Raw genomic sequence first — 14231 nt, 5'->3', positions numbered from 1 at the left:
CCAATGTTCCAAAAACCCGGGCACCAATCACAATATCTTGCGGCATTGAGTGGGTTTTATGTGATGACAGATAGAGCAGTATATTCAACACAACCAATGGCTGCGCTGATAGCACCAGGGTTAACAGATATGGACATGTATTTTCTTTGGAATTGAATAAACTACTGCATTTAAAACCTTAATTTACAAGAAAGATTTGATTGCTGTACTTTTGAAACAATTTGGTAACAATACACCAATTTAATTTTCATTTCACTGCTGGTTATGCCCCTGGAAGTCAATGAAGCCTTTTCAGACCCACTTTCAATCTCAACTGAGATTTGAGAAGCAATCTGGCTAGGGGAAAATGGCTCCAAAGAGAATCCTCTGAAGGGAAAACCTTTTTCAATTTTTCTTTGTGCTAAGTAAAAAACGTTCACAGATTCACATCAGATGCTGCACATAAATATGTGACTACTGTATCTGACTGTATAAAGTCTGTCTGACTCTTTCACATTTTTTCGTTATCAAACGTCGGGCGCATGGCACAACAAGGCGTTCCTATAATTCTTAATCAGTCATGGGTGTGTTTTGGGCGTAACATCATTTAAACCAATGAGAATGACATCTGTCATTCCCTTTAACAGCAAGCAGTGCAACTTCAAACAGCGCATCAGCATTTTAATAGTCAGCGGCGCATTTGAAGGAATCTGCTTGCTTGAGACCGTATGGAACAGTTATTCCACTAAACCATGCTTTACTAAAACCTAGCAGAGTATAGCCCGCCGTGAAGTATAGCTTCACCGTGGTGTCAGTCAACGACAAAACAGTTATACACAGTTAAGTGTCACACCCTTTGGTGCATTGCTCAGACGTGCAAGCAGGGTTTCCGTTGTCCGGTAATTCCGGGACATTGGCCGGAAAAAAATGAAATGTCCGACAAAATTAAATCTCTCCGGTCAAATTGTCCGATTGAAATTGGCTAATACCATCCCCTCTAACGCAATCTGAATTTGAGAATAAGCCTAAATGTAAGCCTATATTAAAGCAATACGTCCTCTGGCTATGATTTTAAATGTACCGTTTGAAAGTTATTAAACAACACGCATAGCCTATGCTGCATTTCAAATAAGAAGCGCACGCTTAAAACGTCCATGTTAAACAACAAGCAAATGAGTGAGGCGGTTCAAACATGGCCAGGCCCAGGCAGACTAGCCTTAAAAGTTTTTTCAGAGGCCAGACGCGATGGATGATGACAAATTGGTAACGTCTGAAGCCTTAAATAACACCACCACCAGATAAAAAGCAGAAGTGTCTGGCGTGCATGATTCGTGCGGAATCATGACGTTGGAAGTGGAGTTGCGGGGTTGCGCCGCTCCAAGACACTGTCATTCTCCGTGTCCACTGGACATGCAACTAGCCTGGCTAGCGCCACCACTTCTCAATGAGACGTGGTCTGGGAACCAAACGTTCATTTTCTCGTATTTGAAAAAAATGCCCAGATCCGTTTATTGGGTTGATGTCTATCAAATGCGTCTGTGCATAGCTCATCATCATCTTGCTTTCCCCCCTGTTCTGTGATTGGTTCCCTATCTCAGGCGAAAATTTGCTTCATGGTCTCCAGGCTGCCTTAGCAGCGTGAATCAAATCGCGTGCAAGGCAGCATGGGAACACCCAGGCTAACATGCAACTGTGTTCTGTACCCAAAGCATAGAGTAGGCCTATGCTTTCTCTGTTTATAATTTGCAGGGTTAGGCCTCCTCGACGAGGAGATTGCTGGTCCGTGGATCATTTCCGGCACAATTAAACGGTATCATTGAACCGCGGACCGAAAGAAAAAGAAACTAAACATTTCCCAGAATAGGAAACATTTCTTAATTTATTGTTATCAAATAAAGAGGCATAGCCTTAGGGGGTAGTGGTGTGAGCGCTCATTCTTGTGTGTGCGCATCTGTGCAAGTTAAACAGTGGAACCACTGGAGATAACGTGGGTAGCAGCAACAAACAACGTAGCCTTTTTAAAACAATGAACGAAGCGGACTCTTGCTGTCTATGAAAACAAGCCTACATACTGGCTAGATCTTGTTAGGCATGTTTACGTAAGTTAGGCTAATGAACATGTTGCATTCTATTCAGCCTGATGTTATTTTTTATAACAGTTTATAGCAGTTTATAACAGTTTATAGCAGTTTTTTGTCTCCAGTTTTCCTCAACTTGACTAATTAAGAAGCGATAATAGGATATTTGACCGGCATATCATCAAAATGTCCGGAAAACGAAACCTCACCGGCACCATTTTTTTCTAGCGGAAACTCTGCGTGCAAGATAAGAATAAACTTTGCGCTGGGATAATAATCTGCTTTCTGACAGGTTTTGTATCACCAAAATAGGCACCTGAATGAGTTCTTGGTGTGTAATTAGAGGATATGTATTAATAAGAAAATGCATTTTATTACCTGTGTGATTTTGTGCAAATATTTTGTCTGAAAATGCGGAACTGGTGTGAAAGGGCCTTAACTCTGCATCATGCAAATGTTTTAGTTTGGCCTTGTTGAATATTTGTGGTTTTATTGTTACTGCCTTTTTGTTTCAGCCACAGAAAAAAAACAACGTCAATGTTAAAGGAAGATAACTTTGATGTTAAAGACTTCAAGTATTCAGAAGCATTTATTGAGGTTGGAAACATGTGCCATTGAACCACTGCAGTGTTTCCCATACATTCACTTATTTGTGGCGGCCCACCACAATATCAACATTGACCACAACACAATGATTTTCCAAATTGTACTAAATTGTGCTTAAATCTGGTTAGCGCCATAACCACGCTGCGCTAATTTGCTAAAAACTGTTGCATTCAAATTAATTATGCAAACCTACCACCACAAATAGAATTCAATTCTGTGGGAAACACTGCACTGATACTTTGCATGCTTAATATCTAACGTGTGTCAAACCCTCTTTTCTTTTTTGTCCCATTATATATGCTTACCTGACGTGATTCAGTAATCATAAGTGTTTTGTCAGGAGGAGTTGGGCTCAAACCTGCTACCTTCCATTTCCTGGACGACTCCTCTACCGCCTGAGCCACTAAGGCCCACTGCTGATATATATTTCTAGCCCAATTGTTCAAGTTCATGATAGTATAGGCCTACTTTAAGTATATCCTCAGTAAAATATAAGTTTACCGGAAGGGTAATAATAGAATCAGCTAAGTGAATAAAATTAAATGAAATGACACTCTGTCATGCAGCCTCACAAAGATCAGTCTCTGGCTACAAGTACAAGTAAATATGCTTAGACTTTTCCAATAAGTATATTAAGTATATATATTTAAGTATAAGTACTAAGTATAGGCTAGATATACTTAAACCTTTATGCATACTTATCAGTATAAGTCAAGTATAATTCAATTTAGTGTATCTCTAATCAGTGCACAAAAAGTAAGGTATGTTTAGTTCAAAATAAGTAGAACAACAGTACACTTCCATAAACTTCTTTTTGCTAATAAATAAAATTAGCATTCATTTCTGCAGGTCAGTATTAACACATTGTATACGGGCATTGTGTGCCATACAAATTAGAGATCATACTGTGTAGTGTTTCAAGTTTGCTTTCCTGAGTCACAGTCACCATCTTATTCACACAGTAGTGTGCATCACATTCAGTGATTTCTCTAAGGATGCAGGCTTGCTGCAGTTAAATTACTGCATGCATTGGCCTTATCATGGTCTGATGACAGGCCAAAGCCTTATTTGAACGTAAGGTAGTTCCTGAGACTCTAGCCAACAGGATGAGTAATGAAGTAATCTACCACTTAGTCTTCACATCACAGACAAAACGGCACAAAAAGATAAAATCGAATGGTTCGAATCCTGAATAAAGAATTATGCTCAAAAAAGTTCCATCATCATGGTATGATTCATGGGAGAAATACGTATTAAGCTGCGTCCTTGAGATAAGTCCTTTGGTGAAGTAGCAATGCTTTCCTGTGGTTTCAACCACAGATTAATAGATTTGGTGCTAACCATGTTTTATATTCTCTCAAGTGATTGATGTGTTTTGCTGCTAACAATGTTACTATTTGCTGCTATCTTCTACAAGACAGAGTATCCACAGATGAACCTCTCAGTGAGCGCAGCACCTGCATACTTTTCTTGAGGCCTCCACACATAGGCACCGACATGAGTGTGGCGCACGTCGTTTTCAAAGATCAGTGGCATTAGATGCCAAAGTTCGGCCCACTGCTTTTGCCACTGCTGTGTAGATTATGATTCAGTTCTATTTTTTTCTTTGAAGGAGCCGCTCAATAAAATCCATTTTTTTTTATCAAATGCTTGTCAGTTGAAAAATGTGGCGATGGTGTGCGTGGGCAAGCGTCAAAAAGTGTCTGCAATGCGCTTGAAGAGATGTAGAAGCCACTGGGCTCACTTTAGGCACATTCGGTCTGAGTCAAAGATACATTTTAAAAGCCTCTAAGCAAAATTGGGGCAGATCAATATTAAAGACGTCTGTCTCTTGGGAAATTTCTTGATGGATTCCCATTTCATAAATGAAAGACCTTACAGGAGCTTCAGCTCACACATTCTGTCAAACTTTTTACATTTTGTAAAAAAAATACTTTTAATCTCTGTTGATGAACACAGCGTCTCTCTCCATTGCCTTATTATGTCACTAACTGAACTGCAAGAGCAACACTACTGCCCTGAAGCATAACGCAGAGTCAGAGACATACTGTATGTAACCTCCTGCATAATAATGCCCTTTATCCACACACAGCAATCTGTGAGTTTTAAGGCGCATGATGATAGTGCTACCAGTCCAGACTGACCACCTCCTCCTCCACCACCACAACCAGATTGGATCCCCCAGGTTACTGAAAACAGTTGGAATGACGTCTGGGCCTGGCATCATTAGCCACCCCCAGCAACAAGGTGTAATTGGATTTACGACTGCTGTCATGGCCCTCCTACACAGCTCCGGGCTGCTGGCTCCAAAGGCAGCCGGGCCTGGGGGGAACCTGGGCCAGCTCTGGCCCGCCTCTGGCTCAGTGGCAGCCTCCTGCTGTGGGGGTGGGAAATATGCATTTCTGGTGACAAGCTGCTAGCAGCACGCAAGTTGTTGTTCAACATCCTGTCAAATGACTAAGTTGTTGCTAATTTCCTAGACAGCCTATTCATCCGTACTGAAAGGATGGATACTTCAATGCCATTCAAGCAATCGGATTTCCAAACTTTTCAAAAGTCCCAACTGGACAACTGGTCCTTTTGAATAAATATATAGGCATAAGTATATATACTCTTTTGATCCTGTGAGGGAAATTTGGTCTCTGCATTTATCCCAATCCGTGAATTAGTGAAACACACACAGAACACAGTGTACACACAGTGAGGTGAAGCACACACTAACCCGGAGCAGTGAGCTGCCTGCTACAGCAGCGCTCAGGGAGCAGTGAGGGGTTAGGTGCCTTGCTCATGCTCACTTCAGCCGTGGATGTAGGCATGGGAGAGCAGTGCTCAACCACTTCCCCCACCCACATTTTTCTTACTGGGTCAGGGATCGAACCGGCAACCCTTCGGTTACAAGCCCGAAGCCCTAACCTGTAGGCCATGACTGACCCTAAATGGCACCCTCTTAGGCAACCACAATTGAACTATAATTGCTTTGTGATATTTGACATCACATGTAGGCTTTTTCTAATTCGCCCATGTTTTAGTGGCTATTTCTGAGTTCAAGATTTTCATATGAAGGAGGTGACAACCATGCCTCATGTTCATGATGGTTATTTGGTTATGCACAACCTCTCCTAATTTATCAAAACCAAGGCAAAAGTGGTTTCCATTCTATGTCTCTTTTAATGATTCAGTTTCATCCAAATATGAATTCATCCAAATTTACCTGTGATAATTTGTGAAAAGGCTGAGTCTAAGGAAGCCATGGGTTTTCTAGCTCTATGGGTTTTCTAGCTCCATGGGTTTCCTAGCTTTTCTTTATTCCCTTCTGCATGGGAGTCTATGGGTAAAAGGTTGAGATCTGAAGACAGTTGCCTGATTCTTTTCACTAAATGTCAGGTCTGCCATTCAACACTAGTGGCACCAACAGGTTGAAATTGGATTTGTGTTAATGCATGCGCCTAGCCTGGTTAGCATGCAGACCTTGGGTCTGGAAAAGGTTAATTGACTTAGGAATTCCAGCAGGGATGTATAACTAGTAGTGAAATTAAACTTAAATTGGTGCATTAAATTCTTACCAAATCGCTTCAGAAGTCTAATAATCTCATAAACGAAGGTTTTAAATGCAGTTGTTTACTCAATTTGAAAGAAATACATGCCGGATTAGGTATCGATGCCGGATTAGGTATGCGTGCCCGTATTTTAGGGACATTTGAAATGGGCTTCAATGGCCTCTTGGCCAGACGGACCTGCACAGCAAATCCCAAATTCAGGTTCATATGGGTATTCCTAGGCTAGCATGCGCCTGAACTGTATGGTTTTTGAAACTTTTGAAATACCATGGTCATTACAGACAATTGAATTTAGCAACGGAGCTACCAAACAGACAATAATGCCATACCTATCTCAGCAATGTTTTGATATATGAAAGCAAAGTTGCACCCATTGTCCGGACACTCCGACAATTTGGCATCTTTTGAACTTATATTAGTGTAATTCATATAGCGGTCATACTGGATTTTATCAATGAAGATCAAGGGCCTCAATTTTCCTTTTTCCAATATCCATCAAATTTGCTCCAGAAGATATTCAAACCAAAGTTGGCTTTTTGATTTTTGTGTGTTCTAAATTAGTTGTGAAGCCACCAAACAGGAAGTGAGCTCCTATCTTGGGCAATCTTTGGTCATCTGCAACAAAACTTTGTTATGTGCTTGATTATTATGACATCAAGTGTCCCTTCTATGTACTGTATAACCTAGCCTACTGTCATACTGTACTTTTCTACATCATGTACACCTCGCTTAATACATTTGTGTGCACGTTGAGCCTGGTGTATGCCCTTACAAAATGCCATTCATTATCTACAAAGCATTTATTGTTGTTTCTCACCCTTGCAACAAGCATAATTGCATGTGTATAAACATCCAATTACACAGTAGGCCTACCTGACTTGATTTGACTGGTCGGCTGAGGGACAAATGGATGTGTGCGCTTTCTGTTCTTTAAACTGACTTTTTAATCACCCACGCTTGATGCCATTGATTACTGCTGTGAAATTGTATGTCAGTTTGCAATATAGTCAACGCTACGGATAGTTTAGGAATTAGCTGATGCACAAGATAGTTTCAGTGGAATGATGGGATGCTGCTCGTCTTCGCAGGTTGTTGATTCATTCGCCTATAGGCCTACTCCACCAACGCGACAACGCAGTTATTAATCCAGGAGGTCGTTTAGAATAAAACATCAATTTCATTTTAACAACGATGTTTTTAAAGAAGATTAAAGAAGATTTCTTGTATAGATTAGTAGACAAATATGCCTTTCAGAGAGCAATACATTGTTTTCTTAATCAAGAATACAAATCACATCTTCCAAGTAAACGCTACACCGTAAATAGCGAATCATAGTTTCGTCCACTAGATGGTACTGCCGCGATGCTGTACAGGAAACTATTGCCTAGTACTTGCCTAGATATTTTCAGAACCTTGCACCTTTTGTCTTATAAAGTTGTATTCACTGTCAAATTAACCATAATGTCAACCTAAATCAAATGCACGTGGCGAATCAACACGCTGAAACAAGACCTATCCTTAAAAAAAAGCAAAAGAAAAATATCTGGATTTTATTTTAAAACTTCCTCAAACATGTTAACATGACGCTAATTTTATCGACATATGCAGCAGCTCTATATTATCATAGCTTTACTCGTTCTGCAATGAGGTGAATTCATGCAAACACTCACATATTATATCGGTAGTATCCTGAGCAATCTCTAAAGGTCTTCACGGATTTCACGTAATGTGCATCCACACCGCCGTTCTCCTTTTTCCAGCACTGCTCATCTTCGTCTTCGGAGAACGAGACCCGCTTACTATACTTTCTCTCTTTCGTGGACATACAGACAGATGCTCTCCCTCGCCCTTTGCGCTGGCGACCAGGTGCGGCACGACTCTGAGCCCAGCCAAGAAGCCGACCGTGGAGCGCCTGACTCTCACCAATCCGAGTTGGAGCTCCTCGCTGCACAGTAGTTTGCACGGGTGACCAGCGGGAGGTGTGTGTGTGTGTGTGTGTGGGAGGGGGGGACTTACCCCTACCCATCTTCCTCGAGAGAGATTCATAAAACCACAGGGACCATCATCACTCTCTCATTCTCACCGCTGCTGATGGAGGCAGCCAGCAGGACTCTCTCTCACTCTCTCCTTTTTATGCATTTTATGTAGATTTTATATAGAACAGTTTCCCCTTACTAGTCTCTCTCTCTCTGTCTCTCTGTCTGTGTGTGTGTGTGTGTGTGAGAGAGAGAGGGAGTAAGAGAGAGAGGGAGAGAGAGAGGGAGACTGTGTGTGTATGTATGCGACTTCCTTTTTCAGCAGCTGTCACTGAATGTGACAGAAACATTAAGAATTTGCAGAAATACATGTACACTCATGCACAGTTCAGGCGAGACATCGAGGAAGGAAAAGGCTCTCGAGTGTAGACAAACAGTACATTTACAGCTGGTTAATTTACAGATGCTTAACTCCTTAAACTGTATTTTTTTTCACTGTGGATTGTCCAACCGTATTGGTACCTTCAAAAATTAATAGATTGAAGAATTAGAGGATGTATATTTTTTGCATAATTTTGTGCAACCTGGCCAGCAATCACTCTGTCACTCTCTCTCTTTCTTTCCATTCTGTCTCTCTTTAAGTGTTTGCAAGTACCGTGTAGTGTTGTGTGTGTGTGCGTGCGTACGTATGTGTGTGCGTGTGTGTATGTGTGTGCTCTGTCTGTGTCCACATTCCTAATGCCCTAAGTGTGCCTGCGTATGACAGGCTGGGTTCCTGCTGTTTGCCATGAGTAGCCTGGCTTTGCTCAGCAAATGAGCAAATTGTTGCTCAGCAAATACCTCAGTATAAGATATGGATTTTTTCCTGTGCTTCTAGTGAATTACAATAGAACAATAGAATGTATAACTTCGTAATGCAGCAAAATACCTCAAGTGATACTCATCATCAAACCATGGGGGTGGTAGGAGTAAACAAAATGCTGACTGTTCAAAAATTGTAATCATGTGATCAAATGATACTTGGTCGCTTATGTACAATGACGTATGTGCAGGGAGCTTTAGGTCAATGGAGACAAAGGGCAACATTTGTGGCAATTGATCACTTGGCCCCTTTGTCATTCTCAGTAATGTGTGATGTAAAGTAGAGGTATTGACGAGTGGCATTAGACAATCACAGATGGGCCTATCAGAGCTTGGTAGACCAGGCAGAGGACTGACCAATATCCTCAGGTCAATGAATTGGGTCCGCCTCGACAAAATGATCTTAGGAAAGAGGATTGCCACTGAATCTCATGAGAAAATCTATTCTCTCAGTATGATGGAGAGGCTCTCCTCAGACACTGCCACTCTGACACTGCATCATTTCCCCATCTAACTTGTATTCTGTTGCTATATACATGTGCTGTTGTTGGCATAAAAGACAGTCCAAACAATAAAGCTGCAAAAATACTTAAATGATAATATTAAATAGTAACATTATCAAGGTTCCTAGCATGACAACAATATTGACAGGACGTGCTATTGACAACAAACGTAACACACCTACTGACAAACCTTAAAATGACAGGCTGTCACGTCTAGATTCCCTACATGGATAACCTATTGTGTTTCAACCAGGGAGATTCCCTGGAGAGTTGACACTGCCATTTGTGTGAGTGGATGTTGCGGCTGGCTAAATCAGTGACCCATAGCTTCCATGCATGGATGTGTAGAATGCCAAGAGACCTCCTGCTGACAGAGCAAGCATCATTTACCCCATAGAGTACTGCATGCACGTCTGGCAAGGAAATACTACCGGCTAAGAATGAACCACATAAATATTTCCATGTTATGTTTCAATGGCTTTTATGAGTCGCTCGCCTCTTAAGTGTCAAGTCAAATTTATCTTGAGCATAAAATGCAAAGATAGAAAAGTGATAAATTTACATCTAACACAGTGTTAACAACTATGACCTAAGACCTAGTATTCAGTGAAAAGAAGTTGCTTTAATATAGGAAACATGAGCAAATTAATACTGTTTTGTCACATCGGTCTTCAGCTGTGCTAAATTTACATGCAAATACTTCTGTGACAAAAATATGACATGGATAAAAACAACCAAATAAACTCTCTAGAATGGGACAAGCTAGCTAGTCATGCTGCCCCTTTGCTATGGATACTCCAGGCATGGACTGGCTATCTGGCATACCGGGCATTTTCCCGGTGGGCCGACGCACCTTTTGGGCCGATAGAATAGGCTATATATTAGGGCTGTCAATCGATTAAAAAAATGAATCTAATTAATTACATGCTCTGTGATTAATTAATCTAAATTAATCGCATATATAATTTTTGCTGTGAAAGTATTTTAAATATTTAAATTCAAATGAATCATTGAATAATCAGCATTAGTGACATTAAAGTTCAAAGACTCTTTTATTATTATTATTATTTTCACTGTTTAAATAATTGCCATAATAATCTATGATATGACCTAATATGCTGAGGAAATAAATTCAAAAGTGCTTAGGGAAGAAGTTTTTTTTCCACATACAAGGCATTTCAGGCCACAGATATAACCTGACACAATGAAAATAAATTAACACTCCCCTCAATGTCAACACTTTGCAATTTCTTTGCATTGATGTGCGACTACAGAGTTGATGAACTCCGGTGATATGCAAATCCTGCAGACATTGCAGAGGACTTTATTTTCAACACTTCATTTTTTATCAACACCATCAGGCCGTTTTTTAAAAGTAAATGTTCCAATCAATGATACAGGCAGCACGTTTTCTTCTCTCTCCTTCATTTTACAGTCTATTTTTTACTGACTAGAACGGCTCGGGGTCAAAAGTCATACGAAATCGATTAATCTGCACTAATTTTTTTAATCAGTTATTTTTTCTCAAATTAATTAATCGAAATGAATCAGTTATTTTTATTTTATACCTACTATATAATTTAATCATTTTGGCCAACGATCGGCCCAAAGGAAGGACAATCAGCGGCCCATTGGTTACATTTCCATATTGACACTCGACTGATCCAATAACAGCTCACTTCAGGCCCCACCCCTCGCATTTTGACTCAGAGCCAGGATTTTGTGAGCGCATCAAAAGTTAATCGAAGTTGCCTACACGAAATTGCGGCTGGTGCCGGTAGTGACAATAGTGCAAAAGTAACACCAATGTAGAAGCTTCAAAAATACAACATTGCAAGTAGGCTAGCATATGTCAGCAACATGTTGAAGTTCGTTGAGTTTGAACGAGGATGTAAGCAAGCATACAGAGCAGAGGGACAGTGAGCAGGTAGTGGAGCCTAGTTGAGGCTACATGATAAGAACTCAGTGGTGGAGCAGGTAGGCTATGTGTGACATGCCATGCTGTGATGATGATTATGATGACTTATTAATTGCGATAATGTAATGATATGGTAATGATAATATAAGGCTGTGCTGTGATTATAATAACAAATAGCGCAACTTAAATGTTCTAAATGAATGATTTGTAAACCCGGACAGCAAAAGAGTGTCAAATCGATGTTAATTGTTGGTCAGATTGATCAGTCCCCGTCAGACGCCCAAAATTCAACATCGATGGCATGAGTGGTTGGTCTCTCAAAGTAGAGCGTCGAAAGGGTTCTATCTTGGAAGGGTTATCATGGTAAAGATGGGCTAAAAGACTGTAGACTGACGAAAATGTAGGCTACAAAACATCAAGTCATATTCATGCACAAGCCAACTAATATACAGTAACCTATACGATAGGCTACTGGAAGACATTAGCCTAAAGATAATTTGTTAAGGTAGCTATAATGTTCCAAAATGTACCAGCAATGTAGTATAGCCTACATTTTTTCCGTCATCTACTTCCTGAATTTTTGGTCAACGATACCCGGGACACCGAACCACCGGGGCACATGAAATTTGGTGGGTATGTAGCCCCACTAGACTTTTTACCCCCCCCCCCCCGTGCTGGGCCCCCCGAACCGCAAAAAAAGCAGTTTTTCCTAAATAACTACCTGAACCGTGGCACTGAGGATGAAGAATCTTTTATGGTATGTTGGTCTCAAGGGCCCACATCAATCTGGCCCATAATCACTCATTTGTGATTTGCACCCCCCCCGGTAAAAAATGAAAATGCAATATTATTCTGCTTTAATCGCCCCTATCTTCAGTTAAGATGTTCAGAACTGCACCAAATTTTATGTGTATAATTGACCTGACATTCTCTGGGGGTATGCCAAGTTTCGTAGAATTTCATCCATGGGGGGGTCTAAAAAAAATTAGGTTATGTGTACATTTAGTGACTGTACACTCATTGGCCTGTAGATGGCGGTGCACACATATACACATGCACACACACACAGGCACCCACATACTATCGGTATTAGAACGGCCGATACATAATTACAAATTCAGTAGGATTAAAAGAAAGCCAAAATAAATATTCATCATCATCATGTCTGCATTTCCAGTATTGGCGATAAGTAGTCGTTTGTCCACTAGATGGCGCGTCGTTGCAGTGAGACGTAATTTTGTTGGAAGTTAAAAGTGGGTTGGAAAAACAATGGACGCTTCATACAAGGAGTGTAGTTTGCCGCAGAGAACGTCTAATAAGGATAGGATGATCACATGAAATGTAATTTCCATTTCTTCTTGAAGCCGAAATAAATCTGAGGATGTTTATCGGACATGCTTGGTTTTTACTGCAGGTACGTTAATCTTATAATATCAATAAGGACCTAGGTAATGTTACCGTTAGCATTGGTTGAGTGATGGAGGCCAATTTGATTGATTGCATTTGTAGAAAACTATAAATGCGGTTATACCAAGCAAATTGATAGCAGCACTGTAATTGTATCTTTCGACTGTCATTTGTTGCACGTGCTACAAATATCATTCTGTGCAATGGAAGATTTACCAACGTTACACAGGTCTGATACAGTTTTGCCTATAGCCTACAGACTGAGACGCCTGTTTATTTTGTTTTAAGTGCGTGCAGGGTGTGAGAGGGGAATCGATGTGCTTTGATTCCAGCTTGGTAGTTGTAGTCTGTGAAATTAAAAAGCATGTGTGTGTGAAGTAGGCCTATCCAATGACACCTTCATTTCATTATGGCTGCTTTAGCAACACACCTTAAGCTACTGTGTAGTGGGTCCAATTTAGAAGTGGCTACTTCATTCGCGCTTTCCTTGACTCATGGAGCTGCGTGAATTTTATTACAACTTTTCGCCACGATATGGCAGTTTAAGTCCGCTTGATACTGTAAGGCGTAAGCCATTGGTTTCCAAAGGAGATTTTATTTGTGTCGCCAGCATAGCCTATTGACAATTTATGTTGTAAATAGGCCTACCTTATAAGCCTACCTGTAGCTTAGGGAAGCTAACAGCTTTCTATTAGGATCTAGTTTGTACAGTTTTGTCATAACTCCCTGATGCATTTTTGCATTTAGAATAGCCAGAGCGTGGATATCTCAATCGGAAAATTAAACAATATCGGGTGCCTATGGACTAGGCTGGGTGAACCCAGCCTGATCTGCCCGCTATTTATTTTTTGATTTCTTAAAAGATTGAGCTTGGTCTGGTGAAAGCCAGACTAGCCATGGACCTCAGTTACACAATGCAAGGGAACATGAATCAGCCTATATTTGCACGAACAATAACGGACAACAGCTCTTCAACTTTGGCCCGTTAAAATGTGTATTAACAGTCTAGCGAAGCATTTCATCAAGGCCCATTTGGACATGTCAGTTATTTGCACCACTGGTTAGATGTAAAACAGCATTTCGTTTCAGACTACTGTTACTTAATTTGTGCATTAACAATAACGTTTCAGACTACTGTTACTTAATTTGTGCATTGACAATAAAGTATTACATGAACTAAAGATGACTAAAATCTTATGTAGAAGAAGAAACATTTACAAAAAATCCATCCATCCAAAAATGACCTTTGTTTTTGATAGCTGTTGAAAACGGCATGGAACTGACAGAGATGTTTTTGTTTATAAATAAATAAATAAATAAATAAATAACATTATGCTGATACCTTT

The 14231-nt window shown here is 40.4% G+C and overlaps 1 protein-coding gene across 2 annotated transcripts in view; it reads right to left on the bottom strand.

Moving 5' to 3' along the window:
• The window catches only part of trpc3 (transient receptor potential cation channel, subfamily C, member 3), a 34047-nt gene extending 25887 nt beyond the window's left edge, over nucleotides 1-8160 (bottom strand). For both annotated transcript variants that reach the window (XM_042061166.1, XM_042061167.1), the window contains exon 1: nucleotides 7891-8160. In XM_042061166.1, coding sequence (XP_041917100.1) covers nucleotides 7891-8045 — 155 coding nt within the window. In that variant the 5' untranslated portion in view covers nucleotides 8046-8160. The remainder of the gene's footprint in view (nucleotides 1-7890) is intronic.
• Between the last annotated feature and the right edge of the window lie 6071 nt (nucleotides 8161-14231).

The sequence above is a fragment of the Alosa sapidissima genome, chromosome 14 (genome assembly GCF_018492685.1).
Source record: "Alosa sapidissima isolate fAloSap1 chromosome 14, fAloSap1.pri, whole genome shotgun sequence".
Taxonomy (NCBI): domain Eukaryota; kingdom Metazoa; phylum Chordata; class Actinopteri; order Clupeiformes; family Clupeidae; genus Alosa; species Alosa sapidissima.
Note: the sequence above shows the minus strand (reverse complement) of the source record. Positions and strands in the feature narration are given on the sequence as shown.